This window comes from Parus major, chromosome 1, assembly GCF_001522545.3.
Source record: "Parus major isolate Abel chromosome 1, Parus_major1.1, whole genome shotgun sequence".
Lineage (NCBI taxonomy): Eukaryota > Metazoa > Chordata > Aves > Passeriformes > Paridae > Parus > Parus major.
Window position 1 is genome coordinate 23,869,681 of NC_031768.1, and position 17,315 is coordinate 23,886,995.

The following is a 17,315-nucleotide window of genomic DNA, read 5'->3' on the forward strand; positions in this document are numbered from 1 at the left end:
GACCATCCATCACTGGTCTCAGCATTTGTCTGAGCTTGAAATATGAATTTAAAGATCCACCCTGGTTTCTCATGTTCTCACCATTACCTAATTCCAAATGTGAAGATCATAAGAAAGGTAATTTCTATATGAAGAGGTGAAAATGCAGTGGGCAGCACATCACTGCCATGACATGACCAGCAGAGAGAAAAAAGCTCCACTGCAACCTCTGACAAACCAGAAGTCCCAGTGCAAGCATAGCCAACCACCTCTACAGATTAAGGGATGTGGATACAGGCAGATACTAAGATTGCTGTCATTTCAACTAGTCAGTGATCTTTCTTTGTGCCAGGTGCTGTATTTTCTATTTAGTTGGTTCTCTGAGATCCACAAGCCTGGATCCATGTTTATGTTTCACTTTATGCAGTTAGTGCAGATTATTACAGATTTGTAAAACATGGAAGATAGGAAAGGAATTCTCAAAAAGTCATGCAGCTTTACAATTTCAGTCACAAAAAATACAATCACTTTTCTAGGAGTCTAGTATGGGGATACTGACCTCAGGAGTCCTGTTACATAGAAAAAGTATATTTCATCCAGTAAGTTACCACTATGAAATGGGTAAGAGATACACTTAAAAACTGAACATACATTTATCCGAAAAGACACGCAGGCTAAGACATAATTTGCTTCAAAATATATATTGGATCATTTAATTATATTATATTTTATTTTGCAGTATGTATAGAATTTTTTTTTTAATTCAAAACTGCTCCAGTCCTATTTCAAAAGAAAATTCTTGGTGACTAGAACATGTCAAAATAGGGATAGAGACATGGGAAAAAAAAATCATCTATTCAATAGGGTCATGTTAGCAGATTAGAGACCGAGGTATTAGTGTAAAGTTGTCCGTCCCAGTGTTACCACAAAGAGAGCAAGGGCACCACCTGCTGTTTTAGAAATGTATTTATTTGGAACATGACAGCGACTCTTCAAGTACTGCACTCAAAAATTTTCTCCTGAAATTGAAGTTTCTGCAAGACGATTTGAATAACTGATGAGTTCTCCGTTGCCTCCTGACACAAACGGTATTGTAGCCACAACGCCGGCCATAAATGCCTGAACACAGGGCACTTAAGAGGTTTTTGAAAGCAAGGCAGTGTTTCACATGGGCTCTTCCTCACCCAGGGCATCAAAACCTAGAGTTCATTTCAGGAGATCTGACTGATATTCAATAAGCACCAAAAGGTTTAATGACTGATTTAAGAAGAAATAGCATCTTTAGCATGAGAATGCTTTAGGTCATTATATAAGCTGGAGCTTATGGAATAAATAATTACTGTTAGATAAAGAAGACATCAAACTACAGTTCAAGCAGTTTCCAAAAATTTTCAAAGGACTTTGTTTCCAAATGCTCCCAATTGAGAAGACAGGGGTTCATACACACCCAGCTGACTTAAACATACATGAAGGACTTTGTAAACAAAACTGTCTGGCAGTTCTAAGACAATTTGAACATAGAAAATTAAACCCCTAGATGACCAGGAGATAAACTGTAGAGTGTGAGCAGCAGATTGGATGCTCTGGGTCAGTGAAGACTGAATTTTGGCAGTTTTTCCTAGATGCCACAAGGAATCACCTTATAGTCTTCTTCTCTTCTTCTGGATATCAAGAGTCCCTTAGGAAACCCCTGCACGAGGCTGCTCAGGCATAATCAGACTGTTTTATTTTATAGACTAGCAAGGAACTTCCATGAGGACTGTCTTTTACAAATAAAATTATCATTTGTCAGAACTTCCATGAAAGTTAAGAATCATTGCTTAATGAAATGGCCAATTTCTATGCAGGAACCTTCAGGCGTTTGGTCAGAGAATGTCCTGAAGGTTTTTAATTGAAAGCCAAGTTCAAAACAAATGCAGCAGCCATAGTGTCCTCACAAATTTTGGAAAACAACATGAAACTTTAGTAAATTATGTGCTTTTGCCAAGGAAAATGATAGCATGGCCCATTTCCTCTTCAAGCAGAGCCAAGATTCACCTTGCCCACTTACAAGCAAAGTTATATGAGATATTTTAATTTTTATTCTGTATAATTCAGTTCTGTTTGTGCATGAAAAATTCAAAGGGAAAGTGAAAAATGTGCATAATTTGATCGATTCCCATGAGCTGAGATGAAGCTAGCAGATTTTTATAATGTGCTCCTATCAAATACATTTCAGTGATAAGCTTCTCATGGTTCATCTCTCAGTTTCAGCTCTTACAAGATTACAACAGAGGTGTCAGTACAGTGCCCTATTTCCCCCTTCAGAAGATGCTTTGTACATCTGCAAGATGTGCAAAACAAAAATCATCTAGGATTGCATCAAGCTTGTGCATTTATTGGTGACTTATTAAAAATTAATTCATTGCTGTAAATGAATGCTAATAACAAATTAGTAAAAACATCTTCCTTTCTTCTGGTTTTTTTTACACAAATAGTTTTATTACAAACTTGAATTTTTAAGAAATACACATGTAAGAAATTACACAAAGGCCTTGGCATTTGCAAAAATCTTTTGGTATTTTCATGGTAATAGTCCATAAAACATTTTTGGACACAGACGTGCTCAAACAATGGTATCATTGCATAGAAATTCTTTAGAAATATTTCTGAGGCCACTTTGAAGAATTTTTTTGGCACAATATTAACAAAATTAAGGCCTTATACTTTTCAAAATCAAGTCATTCAGTGTGTGAGTAGTGTTTAAAACCCTGAAAAATATTAAATACAGAATAAAGACTATAAGCTCAAAGCAGGATTTACTATTATAAACACAAATAACTAGTAACCTGGGTTCAGTCTCTGCAACTTCAGCATTGAAATGGCTATGTAAAATTAACATTTCACATCATATTTTGGTATTTAACACCTAATTCATGACACTGAAAAGAAGAAAATTTTGTAAGCTTCTTTTTGAAATTATAAACTCAGAGCTTGATTAGCCTAATGGTTGATATCTATATAAATTACTAAAATATTTATATATATATTTTTCTTGACCATTGCTGGATCATTCTTTATTCCACAGGAAAGTTTGTTCTACTGCACAAAGAAGCTGCATAGTACCAACATAGCAGAAACACTTACTTGCCTATTTGTGAAGCCAATTTGGCAATCTCTTCCAGATCTAGACCCATTAATACTGACAATGCTAAAGGCTACAAACAGAAGCAAAGGTTTGCAGGATGCTGCTCTATGTTGTGAAAAGATGGTTACGTGTTGCTTAACCACAGTCTGTAATCCCAAACCTCTTTTTTACATTAGTATTTCTTTGTACAAGAACAATAAGTACATACCTAAGAGTCTGGGATTTTAAGACACCTAGATAACGGTAACAAACTTATCTGGGGAAGAAAAATGAATCTAAATATATAATACAAGAATGAAAAAAGGGGGGTCAAACAGTATAAGGCAGAACTGCATACCTCCTAGCACCTTTGCATTTTTTTTCTGGATAAATGCTGACTTTTTATTCTATCAGTGCATTGCATTTATATAAAAAATACATATACTTTGATCAAAAGTGCCATTTGGCATGTCAACATTTGAAGCTTATCTTTGTTGTCTCTTTTCTTCTTTAGCAAGGACAGGGCCAGTAAAGCAGTGTGTGTTAGTTATGCAAGTTCCTAAAAGGCACTTTACTGTTTTCATATTGGACAACAATGAGGTACATATGATATATGTCTAGGCTTCATTGCTGTTAAACAAATAGCACCATATTGTGTGAAATTAGTTGAAATTCAAAAGTCATTATGTTTTTCTCATACAGACTTGACAACGGCTAACATTTGAGCGTAGATCCCCGGCTTTCAAAGTTGAGGGAGTTGGTTTCCTATTGAAAAGAAAGAAATTAAAAGGCCCATTAACAATTTTCAGGTTTATGATTGACAACACTAACTTTGAATTCAAGTCTCTCTTCCAGCCTATGCTGAATCAAAAAGGTGTTCCTAAGTTCTCCAGTGTGTAATCACTTCCAAGTTTGGTCACAAACTATCCTAAGATTAGTTTTAAACATCGCATACTTACAATTAACTGAAGAATTCAGTTCTTTCGTGAGGCATAACATGTCCTTAACCTAGAACACCATCTGTTACAGAAGGACCCTTAAACCATCTTCTAAAACCATCTAGAATTTGGGTAATAAAATAAAATTGGGCAAAGTACCTAAATTCTGTTTATGAGTTTCTGCTAACTCTTGTGACTTTAAAGACAAATGAAAAGCTGGCAAAGGAAATTATGTGATGTCATACAGAAGCACAAACCAAAGCCTTTAGTCTCTAACTTGTCATAAAGAATTACTCCTAGCAACTAGAAATAAATAATTTTCAGACAAAAGTGTGCTTGCATTTAATGGTTTCATTAAAAAAAAATTATGAGTGTACAGGAAATTGAGGAGTATTTGTGATTTATGATAGAAGGGCAGGTCCCCTGATCTGGGTTTATTTTATTAATTTGAGGCATGGTTTGTAGCCAGAAAAGGATGTGAAGCTGAGAGGTCTCTGGGTAGGACTTGAGAAATGGAAACAGCTGTAGTGCTCAGTCTCAATTATTTTCTGATCAGCTTTCCTCTTTCCTAGGGATCCAGGGTTTACCCCAGTGGTGGAATGGTCTTGGTGGTAGTTTTTCTGGTTGATTAGATTATCACAGCCCCAGTGATCAAGTCCCAGTGCTCAATATTTCTGCCTACTCCAATGACAACTATCTGATAAACAAACAGGGAAAACTGGCTAAACAACCTGCTTTGTTCTGAGATAGGCAAGGCAGAATTCACAGATCTAGAAGACATGAAGAGATGAAGGGTAACAGCAGCAGCAGTCAGGACTATGGTGGAAGAGGGTGATTCCTTGCTCTCCAGAGGAATGTCTGCTGACCAGCTAAGCTATGCAGACATGGGAACTGATCTATGTGCTAGCATATTAATAACATTCATATAGAACAAATTAGTCTGTGTTGACAAATACTTATGTGCAGGAAAGCAGAACAAAGCCTATTACCACCAGCTGCATTTTACTCAAATGTACTTCCTCTAACATTAGGGAACGGTAAATAATTGTTCAACTCACCTAGTTTAACACCTGTACCAATTGCAAGTGGTTCTATTAAATGTTAACACCATTATGGGAAATGTTATATTCTAATCTAGTTTCAATCAGTATGTCAGCCTATCCCAGCTACCACTTGGTGAATACAACCTCAAATGTAGTGGAATTGTGAACATTGTTAGATTATTCTGAAAATAAAAATACACGGTACAAATGACACATGGCAAACACTAACTGATGATACATTTACTAATTCCCCTAGAAGCTACTATTATTTTTTTCTTTCTGTTACGAAAATAGTTAACTACATAAATTAACTGAGCTGGTGGACAGCCAATACTTGAACCTGTATTACATTCAAAAAAAAACTTCTTTTGTTCAGTGATAAAGCTCAACTGAGTCTCAAAGAGTGATAAATAAATCATGAACTTACTTGAACATCTCATTCCTTTCTATAGTGGCAAGCCAGAAGCTGTAAGCATTTGCATAATAATTGCAGGTGCCCCGGCCATGGCATTCAATGAAGGGAGCGCTGCGGAACTCCTCTAGGCAGGAACCAGGGGACGCCAGGGCCTGGCCAGAGCCCTCTGCACCAGCGCTGGTGTGCTAGGAAAATGCAAAAGCATTGGTCAGAGAGGGACTCTTTACCTCTTCTGCTACATCTTTAATGAACTCTCGCACAAATATTTTGTCACACTTCTCTCCTTGTCCTCTGTTCTGTCCATCTGCTGTTCTGTTGCTCAGCGCAAGGAGGAACAAGAAGGTGGAGCTGAAAGCTCCAGAGATGGCATTGGGTTCTCACACTCAACAGCAGCATGACACATCAGCAGTATCAGCTTCAGGGGCAGCTGTATGCACAGAAGTCCTTCAGGACAGACAGCAGGACCCATCCCTAGGTAAGCAATATGCCAGGGCTAGCTCTTGGTCCAGAAGGCATAAGGTCTGGTATGGCTTTCATCTGAATAGTTTAACTCCATTCACACCTCAGATCACAGTGGCTTCTCTCCCACTGCCAAGTGCTAACAGCTCAGGACCCACACTGCATCTCAGACCATGCCCAAGCCCTGCCTGGGAAAATGATCAGATTCTTTTTGAAGTCACTACAAAGGGTTGAGGTCTAATGCCCTCCTAAAACATGAAGTGACAGAGTCATTTATTAACTTTCTGTAGATCAAAACCCTGAAACAAATGCTTTCCTCAGCTCAGAGTATGTGCCAGTGCACTTACCATGACAAAGGAGTAACCAATCCAAAGTGAACTCCAGCCCTCAGGACACGGTGGTATTTGGATTGTTTGACTGTGAACAGCTATTACCATAGCAGGAGCTTCACATACAGAGCATCTAGAAGGACCAAGACATGAATGAGCTGCATGCACTTAAGGATTAATACTTCTTTATTCAGAAGCTATTTTCTTTATGGAATCTTGAAATAGAAAATGTTGTCACATTCAAAACCAATGGAAAAATCACAATGTTTCATTTAGGAAAACAGCCAACTGGTTTTGTTTTTTTTTCTTTTTCGTTAATTTCTAATTTATTTTGTAAACTTCTGATTTCTCCCTTACTTAGTTCAACTATTAAGTCTTACTCCTATTAGCTTTCCTATGAGAAAAGAACAAGAGACCGCTTATCTGAATATTTACATGTATTTTTCTTTTTCTAGTTCTGTTTGTACTGAAGTTTCTACAAGTGCTCAATGTCATGAACATGGGAGGCAAATAGCCAAACATGGTAACTCAGCAAGTATCACTTAAAAGTGGTCTACTGTGATCAGAAACAAGTAACAGCAATTCATCATCCTAAACTTAGCTCTGACTTCCAGAGAAAAAGCCATCTCTCTGGAAAATGTCTTACAAACATAATCACTGCTAATCTAATCTAATGCAGACTCTTTCCCATGCATTTTCCTTGAAAGTGTTTTTTATTTACATTTGTGGTCTGTATCTCCAGTAGAGATTTCTAGCAAAGTAACTTGCAAAACAAACTTCAAAGCAATTCTCCAGAAAGGCATGCAGCACCAGTTCTTTTACTTTAGACAAATTCCTCATGTCTCAGAACTGCTGGGTTACTGAATAATCCAATGACCAATCATGCCTTCACAGAAGAATCATGAAAAAGCCATGAGGTGGGCTGGAATTTTAATATGGGGGCTGGTAATAAGGAATTCATTAGATACAATCCATTTTTTCCTGTACAACTCTTCAACTGGCTGCTGCAGTTAGCAATTATGAAAATGCTTCAAAACTAAACCGTCTGATTCCTGTTATCAGAACAGGGAAAAGAATCAAGTGCAAAATGGATTAAGCTGGATTCTGGAAAACACAGAGAAGCAAAGGTATTCAGAATGAAAGCCTTCTATTTCTGCCTTGTGAAGACTGCTTTCATACCTACTGCCTTCATCTTTAGTGCAGAAGCCAGAGTTATTTTAAGAAACACATCAATGAAAGAGTAAGTTAAAAGAAGGAATGTAAAGCTGCCTCTATTCTTAGAGCTCTGCTTTGCTTCAAGAGATTTCTGGTATTTCAGTAGAAGGCCTTACAGGAAAAGAAGTCCTATGATTCAAGGCAGCAGTGACACTTCTACGCATTTTCAACATTTGGACAGGGAAAACTGTTGTTTAAAAAGCATTAACTAATAAAATTAATTAAAAGAAGTGTCTTCCAGATTCTTTGCTAATTTCCTAAAAGAAGTATTACAACTATTTCACTCATTGCTATGACTAAAAAGAGAAAAACACATAAGCATACATGCACACATACACATATGTACACACATATACACACTTACACATTTTTATGGTGCAAAAGCTAATCCGTAGGCATAAGGTAAGGCAAAGTGTTGGTTAGTACCTCCTTTGGCAAGAGTTTCAAACATGACTGTTAAAGGCTCTTTTGGATGCATGATATGGGAGGGCATAAAAGGAATATGAATTTCAGAGGTTGACAATTTGTATTTTTCTGAAAGCCAAGCCCCTTCCATTCACATGCAACAAACAAACAAAAATTTAAGACTAACAAAAGCTATAGTCTCTCTTGACAATTTTGTCTTCAATCTGCCCATTCATTTTCAAAATATACCAACTTCTTTGGTACTCAGCCAAAAGAAAGAATACAGAGTACAACTGCAGTACAAGATACAGATACAAGATGCATTCCACTTTGCAAAATAAACATCAAATGTTTTGCAGTAAAACCATATAGTTTTTGAAAATCCAAGGTGTCTAGAATACAATCTACTGATGATTTGGATTGTCCTTTCTCTTGGATGTGCCTGAGAAATCATTACCAGCAATCTCCACTCCCATTCATTAACCATGGCCAGAAGAGCGATCAGCAAGAGCTGATACAGATTAGAAGCAATGACAGAAAGGACAGTAATGCTCATATCTAATGATTATCACTTAAGCTGTAAGTCAGATTCCCTTATCAGACTCATATCTAATGGTGGGGCATTTGCCACACTTGCTCACAACTCTGCCTTCAGCACTGTACATATTATGACAGGAGAGGTTTTCTAGTGGTCTTAAAATTTCGAATGGACCAAAAGTTCAACATGTTGCATTGATGCAGAACAGTTATGTCTCTGATATAGGCACCATTCTTTATACTAGCTTCAAATCTGGAATTATTAAAAAAAATAGATGATTGATTTTGCAATTGTTTCCTTTAATTCAGACAATAATGGTTGTATTCAAGCAGAATGTCTAAAACAATGGAAGAAGCCTGTCAGCCTACTGTATGATAAAAAAGCTACCATTTTCAAACAAAAGGAAACTGAGCCCTAAAAAGCTTCTAGCTATGGCTAGGCAAAAAAACAGAAGTGTTTCGGATGAGAATTGAGAAAAACTGTACAACTTTTTCTCTTTTAAAGTACATCACAGCTTTTGCAAGACAGCATTTCAAAGTAAATCTTTTAATTTCCATTATATTCAAATAGGCTATTCTATTTGTTTGGGCTTCCCCCAAAATGGATTTATTTTTGATCAAAGTCTAAACTGAAAACACGTACACTTTGAAATATTTCATCAAAAGAATTCAAACTTTAAATTTAAAGGCAGGAAATACAAATATAAAGATTAAAAGCCTTGCCCAGAAAAATAAAGTACCCTATGCTCTTTCCACAGGCTTTTTTTGCTGCAAATACAGCAGAACTGAAACCATACCTGCTGATGAATGGTCTGATATTATCACCAGTGATAGGAGCCATATTCATTGGCATGGGTTCAGGAGTAGACAGCCAGTAGGAGTAGTCATTCCTTGATGCAAAATTACAGACGTTGTTGATATTGCAGAATAAGAAAGGCATGGTACTAAATTTACGAAGACAGCTTCCTGCTGTGCCTGAAATGTTAAGTGAAAGGTTACTTCTTAACACGGTTTTGTTAAACCACTGCCAACTGCCTAACAATTATTTCCAGGAGCAGCTAAAAAGACAGAGAACTCTTGCTCTGGAGGGCCCAGTTTTCTCAGAGGAAGTGAATTCTCTTAGCTTTATGAGGAAGGAATGGGACAAGGAAAGGAGTAGTCCAGTCTTGCCTGTAGAATTACAGATTACATTAGGTTGGAATAGACCTCTAGAGGTCATCTATCCTACTCCCCTGCCAGTTAGACCTGGTTTCTTGGCTCCAGATTTAGTTGAGTTTTGAGGACCTCCAAAGGCAAGAAATTCAACCATCTCTCTGGTGTTCTGTTTCAATGGCTGACCATCAGCATGATAAAAAACCTTTTATTTATCTTTCACTGAAATGTATCTCATCCTTGTGGTCCATTGCTTCCTCTGTCACCGAGACCCTCTGAGAAGGAATTCCACACTCTCTACCCTCCCTGTAGACAGTTGTAGAGTGCAATAAAGGCCTCTCCATAAAATATCTGTTAAGGCAGAGTACACCCAGTTCCATCAGACTGTCCAAACCCCACAAGCCATCTTAGTAACTAGGTGTTGTATTCACTGTGGTACAGCAACATCTTCCTTGTTCTGGGATGCCTAGGTCTGAGCCAGAGCAACGATACAGATTTGCTCAATACAGTTCTACAAATGAGAGAAACATTTGGTTTGCCATGAATTCTAATTGAATTCTAATTTGGTCTCTACTTACCCAGATCTTGGCCATGTGCTCTTTCATTGCCTTGTACATAAAGCAAGGAGTAGCCGTGGTAAATCAGCCTTGTCCCAAATGGACAGGATGGTTCTTCGATGGTTTGACTGTGTCTGGTGACAAGGAAGCCATGAGCAACAGATGGTGCCCCTGGGGGGCCCATAGCCCCGGGCAAGCCATCAGGGCCAGGTGGACCTGGGAATCCTCTGGGCCCTACAACACAGAGAGGCTCCTTTTATTTCTGCAGACAGCAGTGCTCTCCCTACACAACTAGAGAAGTGTAATTAGATACATTCACACCCAATACCATGTGTTATTTTTCTGTGAAGGAATCAAGTCTTTGAAGAATGCAGGGACTTACCTGGGGGACCAAAAGGACCAGCTTCGCCTTTCTGCCCAGGTTGACCATCGAAGCCAGGACTACCAGGTGGTCCAGGTACACCTGAAGGTCCTGTCACCCCTGTTGAAAAACAAGGAATAATTATTAATGGATATTATTTCATGTTAGTTTTGACTTTTTGGCTTTTAATACAGGACAGCACAGGTATGCGGCAGCATAAACTAAACTTATTCAGATTCAGTGCATACAGTTCCATATCTAGAGCACATAGAAAGGTTACTCCAGGCAAAGTGATCCTATTGTAGAGAAGAACAGAGAAGTAAGGAGAGAGCAAGCATCTAAAATAAATAGCATTTGTCTGGAATATGAAAAGGAATCTCTTCTCTCTCTGCTTATCATATGACTCAATCAAAAACAGATCATAAAAAAGTATGGTCATGAACAATGGGAAGATGGCTATCCTCTTAGCTTCTTCCCAAACAAGTTTGCAGATATATGTGATGTCTTCTCTTTAGCAATTTTTAGGGATGCTATGAATCCTACATAAACTCAGCAAATCCGACTTCAGGAAAAGGAAGTCAACTCTTTTAAACCATCAGCATTATAGCAACATTTCAGCGACTCATCAGAAGCTTTAGATGATCACAGTTTTCATTTTCCTGATCACCCAAAGAGTAATATTGTGTTTATGTACTGAACTGACTACTAGTGATGGAACAATGGATCCTGTATAAGCAAACCCATGCTGTGTTCAGTCACTGAGATTATTTCACAGTCATTTCCTAAAGGATAGCAGTTGTAGAATTGTATCCCCACCTTCAAGGGAAAACTTTCATATCTACTATATTAACAAGGAAGAAGATATTCATTATCCTCCACTGTAATTCCCCATCAACTTAACATAAATCATTCAGGAAAAAAGCTTTCCCTTAGAATCTTAGAACTCCTAAGCTTCCACTCTCCATGTCCCATCATTCTGAAGGACGTGTCCTTGTGCCAGCATTTCATTTGTCCTACCCTTTGCTCCATTCTCTTACTTTCTAGCATGTTTCATTTTTGCACTTCACCTACTCTTTATAAAAACTGCGATATCTGGACTAAAAGAAGAAATCTAGGACCATGGAACAAGCTTCCATTTTGGGGAAAGGATGAGCAGAGTGTTGCAAGTCATTCTGCTTACTGCTGATCTCAGATACCGATGTGATGACTGCAGAGTGAGAGCCTGTAAAAAAGTCACCAGGAAGGCATCTGTTTTGGATGAGCTTCAAAAAGGACTCTCCTCCTCATCATTGACAAAAGTGGCTTACAAAAATTGGATAATATTATACCAAAAATCTTGTATTATCTAGCCTACCTTTGGTCTATTTTTACATTACTTGAAATGTATTTCTACTGGCAAATTAGAAACTCTCACCTTGTTGTCCTTTGGGACCAGGAAGTCCTGGGAATCCCTTGAGACCAACTGGTCCTACAGGTCCAGGTAAGCCAGGATCTCCTTTAATAAGCTGGAAAGGACCTGGTGGGCCTGGTGGGCCTTGTAAACCTGTGGAAATCAACCAAGAAAATTAGCGCATATTTAGCATTGCACAATGTTTTAAAAAGCCAAAAAACGCTACCTTGTATTGCCATTTATGCAGAGACTGGAGCCTCTCACAGGGAGTCACAAGATATCAACATGTCCTAGACTTTACACGTGAATTTAACTGCAAAGCTTCCCAAAGAGAAGCCTATCTATGCTGATACCTCCAGCCAGACTTCTCATGGACTGAAATAGCTGTCCAGACATTTGGTTGTATGGAGCTGTCTCAGCAAGCTAGCAAACAGCCCCAGGCTGAGTGGTGTAGTCAGTATGCTGGAAGGAAGGGATGCCATCCAACAGCACCTTGACATGTGTGACAAGTGAGCCAACAGGAACCTCGTGAAGTTCAACAAGTGCACAGTCAAGTGCAAGGTCTTAAACATGGGACAGAGCAATCCACAATATCTGTACAGACTGGAGGATGAATGGATTGACAGCAGCCCTGCAGAGAAGGACTTGGGGAACACAGGTAGATGGAAAATGGGATGAGTTGGCAGAAAAGCCGGCAGAATGAGCCCAGAAAGCCAATACAGGGCTACATGGAAAGCAGTGTGAGCAGTAATGTTCCCCCCTTGTTCTGTTCTCCTACCCTCCTGGAATATTATATGCAGCTCTGGGGTCCCCTGTACAAGAAGGACATGTACCTGTTAGAGCAGGTCCAGAACAGGGCCATGGAAATGATCAGAGGGGTGGAAGAGATCTTCTATGAAGATAGGCTGAGAGAGTTGGGCTTGTTCAGCCTGGAGAAGAGAAGGCCCAGGGAAGACCCCACTGAGGCCTTTCAATATATAAAAGGGGCTTATGAGAGAGATTTTTACCTCTCTGGAGTCTGGGTCTGGAGTGACAGGACAAGGGGCAACAGCATGAAAGAAATAAGTGTTTACAGAAAGCCTGTAAATTTAGATTGGACTTAAGAAGGACAATTTCTTATTGTGAGGATGTGAGACACTGAACAGAGGTTTCCTAGAGAAGCTACAGAAGCTCAACCCCTGGAAGTATTCAATGCCAGGTTGAAACTAGATGATTTTTAAGATCCCTTCAAACCCATACCATTCTATGATTCTAATCTGACCATTCAGATGCTGATACATGATACCTGGTTTCATATTCTGCATTTTAGAACAGAACAGAACAAAAGGGTGATGGAGTTATAGCCACAAATTAATCACAAATAACAATTTCACCAAAAACATCTGGGAAAAAAAGCACAAGTCTTTATTATACCTATAGATCCAGGAAGACCTTGGTCACCTCGCTCACCCTTAAGGCCTGGGAAGCCAGGAGTTCCTTTTGGACCTGAAGTCAAAGGAAATATTTGCATGAAAAATCAGTAATTTCTTGATTTGTAAGGATATGTGTGGAATAATCATGTATGACCCTATGATCCTGAAAAGGATGTGACTTTATTTGCACAAGCACTTTTTAACTGTTTGCAGGAACACAATACAAACACTACTAAGTCAAAAAAGAAATGATGACTGAAAATAAATTTCTCTTATTTTTTCTCTTCTCTTCAAAGTTCTCTTACTTTAATAATATCATTCTCTAGATTAAAAGCATTATGTTTTTCTATTAATGGCTGTATCTTTTTATACAACTGGTGTTTTCAGGTACATGATGGTGACAGTAGCAGGAATATAATCAACAAGGGATACATACAGAGCCCATATCCTCACATATAGCTATAATATTGCCTCTTTAATTCTCAAAAAATTGTGAAAGATTGTTGAGTGGTAGTATCTAACAATCTATTTTTCGTCCAACTTTTAAAGGAAATGCACATTTAATATTTGCAATGCAAGAACAGGCAAGAGAGAAAAAAATCTCAAAAATCTCAACACTTTTGTATGTTTTTTGATGCAGCTTTCAGCGTTCTGTTCAGTAATAATAAACCTAGATTCAGTGTTCTTTGGACATCTCTTTTGAGAGAGGAAGGATATGAAAGAGACATTTTTGCATACTTTTCAGGAGTATATTAAGTTTTCTCCTCACCTGGAACACCTGGAACTCCTGGAGGTCCAATATCACCCTTTGGACCGATATCTCCTGGCAAACCAGGACTACCCTGCATAAAAGAAAATGTGATATATAGTTATCCTACACTATTATGACAATACTGTCAAATAGGCTGTGTATTACTGGAAACCTATGAAAAAAATATAATACGAGAAAGCCATTAAGTTTAGGAAAAGGTCATTCCCTCCCTTGGTTAGATGGGAAGCTTCTCCTACAGGAACATGAGTGACACTTTGCTCTTTCTAAACTACTTTTTGTCTCACAAAAATACCAGATCAGAATGAGGTCCTTCTAGCACTGTAGCCAGTAAAAAGATTCTCAACCATATTATTATGAAAAACATCAGTAAACATATATCTCAGCAGATACTAATTGCAGCGCAGTCTTAGCGGGAGGTTGCTAGTCAGATAAGTAAATAGGGTAATTCTAGACCACAGCAGGCTTGAAAACTTCTACATTCACACAAGAGATGAAATTAAATATGCTCAACAATTTATAATCCTCTGAAGATTTTTACTTTTCAACAGGGCTAAAACACTCAAGGACTTAAAACACTTCAAACACAATAGGAACTCCTCCTTCTGCCTTCACCCTTCTAAACTGTAGCCCTGAAATCAATGGTAACAAATTCACTGTAGCCTCTCTTCAAGGAAAACCAAGACTCTATTTCAAAAGACACTGTAAACAGTCATTCAAAGATTGCCAATTTCCTTTCTTTCTTGTGTCTGCTGCAGATCATCTGCAAAAAGCTTGTAAGTATAGTTTAGAGTTTCTCCCTGGCTGATTTGGTATGGCAGTAATAGTTCACTGTATAATAAAACTTGGAATACAGGTGGAGGAAAGAAATAAAATCCCTTTTCTAAGTAACCTACCAACCAGAAGCTGGAGATGTGAATTGAACTCCCAGTGAAAAATAATACCAACAGTAGGAGTCATATTTGCAGAGCAATAGAGTAGGCACAAAGGAGTGATTTTTCCTTCAGTGCAATTTAGACGTTTCTATTGAGAAGAATCACAAATTTCCAATTCTTTCCACTGATTGTAAAGGGAGAAGAGATGACCAGTTCAAAAATGGATGCCCACAGTTAAAACTTCCAGAGACTCCAAAGCTAAACAAAAGAAATTCTACCTTCAAGAGTGCTAAGGGAGGCATAAATGTAGTAAGATTTCCAGGTTTCCTTCAGTCATATGGTCACAGTATGGAGGATTGTTTAAAGAAATGGCCGTATCTTTGTATCATAATATGCAAACTTCTGAAGCCCAAAACAGGAGGGCTGACTTTCATTCAGAAGGCACTTATGAGTCAGTCACATTAAAAGAGGGGAGTTTTAAATATATGTATTTTTGGGTTATAATTATAAAAAAGATTTATAAGAGTTTATTGGAAGCTTTCCATCAAAATACATTTGCCCCAACAGTATGCATTTCTTAAGCTTTTTTTTCTTATCAGATACAGCTTGGTAAACAACTTCTTTTTTGGATCTGTTCCAAAGAGAACAAAACTATTTCAGGTAAATGTTTCTTCTCTCATTTCAGCACTCAAATGAACAGGAAAAAAAACCCATGAGATTTGTATTTCATAGTCTGATCTCTGCATTTACTTTTTTTGGATACAATTTTTGGACAGGTTGTGTCATTCATGTTGCAACAAAATCTTCCTTTCTGATATAGGTAACCATGTACCTGGAGATCTGTATGACCAACTGAGCCATAATCAGGGCAGAAGCCTGTCACATTGGGGAAGATGAAGACAATAGAAACTCCTCTCAGTATGGATCACCAGAGGAAGCTTAGTATTTAATACCACTCTCACTGCAGCATTTCACACCGAGTTAGCAACCCACCACTATGAATTATGGCTCAAGGACAGTGAAACATTTTTTTCTGATTGAAGGCATGGAATCAAAATCCTTAGGCATTTCCCATTCTTTCTCAGCAAACAGTCTCAGAGTGGCAATTCTACCAGTATATCAACCAGTGAAAAGCTTTACAATTTCCTGGGGTATAGAAATTAAGCTCTCTGAAGAAGTAGTGCAAATTACTAAACTAGGGAAAATATACTGGAGTGTTATGTTGGAATTTACTACCTTCAAAGATGGTATAGTATGGTAGAATATGGTATCTAATATAAAAAGGTCCGAACATGGAAGCAAATCCTTATTGTCTATGTGTGACTAAGTGACTATGTCTAAGTGACTCCTGGATGCAGAGAAAGATGCACTAGTTCTTTGCATTATCAAGAATAAAGTATACCTTTAAAGTCCTGCATTTTACATCAGGACCTTATTCCTGAGTCTTTCTTTCTTCTGTACACTAGGAATTTTACCATCCTTTTTTTCCATGAATATTATTTTTATTGTTCTTTTTTTTAATAGACTCATTAAGATTGGAAAGTACCTCTATGATTATCAAATCCAACCATTAACTGAGCACCACCATGCTCACCACTAAACCAAACACCTCAAGTGTCATATCCACACATTTTTTGAACATTTCCAGGGATGGTGACTCCACCACTTCCCTGGGCAGCTCATTCCAATGCCTGACCACCCTTTCAGTGAAGAAATTTTTCTTAATATCCAATCTAAAGCTCCCCTGGCATAACTTGAGGCCATTTCTTCTTGTCCTATGACTTTTTACTTGGGAGAGAGACTGACCCCCATCTGGCTACAAGTTCCTTTCAGGGAATTGTTGAGAGTAATAAGGTCCCCTCTGAGCTTCCTTCTACTCTGGGCTAAATGATCTCATTCCTAGTGTAGTAGGAAAAAAGGAATGAAAAGTTAAAAAATAGAGCATATTTTTCAGTGTGGAAACAGGGATCATACTCTGAGAGAGAGAATATAGAAGACCAATTATTCTGGGTGACTGTCCTATTCTACTTCACTCTTGCTAGTATACTGAAAAGGAACTATTTTAGGACAGGGAAAATTAATAATATATGACAAAAATGTATTAATAGTATTATTGCCTGTTTGTAGTTCTAAATCAGCAGCAATATTTCATCACTGACAGTACTGAACTGCACTTTATTTGAGAGCTTTCACAACAAAAGCAAACAGTTCAGGTATTTTGAGGAGGCAATTTATTGTGAAATATGCAACCTTTAAAATTAACTACTAATGCATTTGCTGAATTTATGGATGTACTTCAGCTATCCCATACTGTTAAAACACTCTAAATTATATTTTGGGTGTTGTATGTTACCACTCACTATCTATAAATTT

General features: G+C 37.9%; 1 protein-coding gene across 1 annotated transcript in view; it reads right to left on the minus strand.

Annotated features, from left to right (window-relative positions):
* Positions 1–930: 930 nt before the first annotated feature.
* The window catches only part of COL4A1 (collagen type IV alpha 1 chain), a 120,181-nt gene continuing 103,796 nt past the window's right edge, over positions 931–17,315 (minus strand). The window contains exons 44-52 of the mRNA XM_015621928.3: positions 14,068–14,140; positions 13,300–13,371; positions 11,911–12,039; positions 10,518–10,616; positions 10,157–10,369; positions 9,224–9,401; positions 6,288–6,402; positions 5,494–5,666; positions 931–3,850 (exon numbers count right to left, since the gene is read on the minus strand). Coding sequence (XP_015477414.1) covers positions 3,769–3,850; positions 5,494–5,666; positions 6,288–6,402; positions 9,224–9,401; positions 10,157–10,369; positions 10,518–10,616; positions 11,911–12,039; positions 13,300–13,371; positions 14,068–14,140 — 1,134 coding nt within the window. The 3' untranslated portion in view covers positions 931–3,768. The remainder of the gene's footprint in view (positions 3,851–5,493; positions 5,667–6,287; positions 6,403–9,223; positions 9,402–10,156; positions 10,370–10,517; positions 10,617–11,910; positions 12,040–13,299; positions 13,372–14,067; positions 14,141–17,315) is intronic.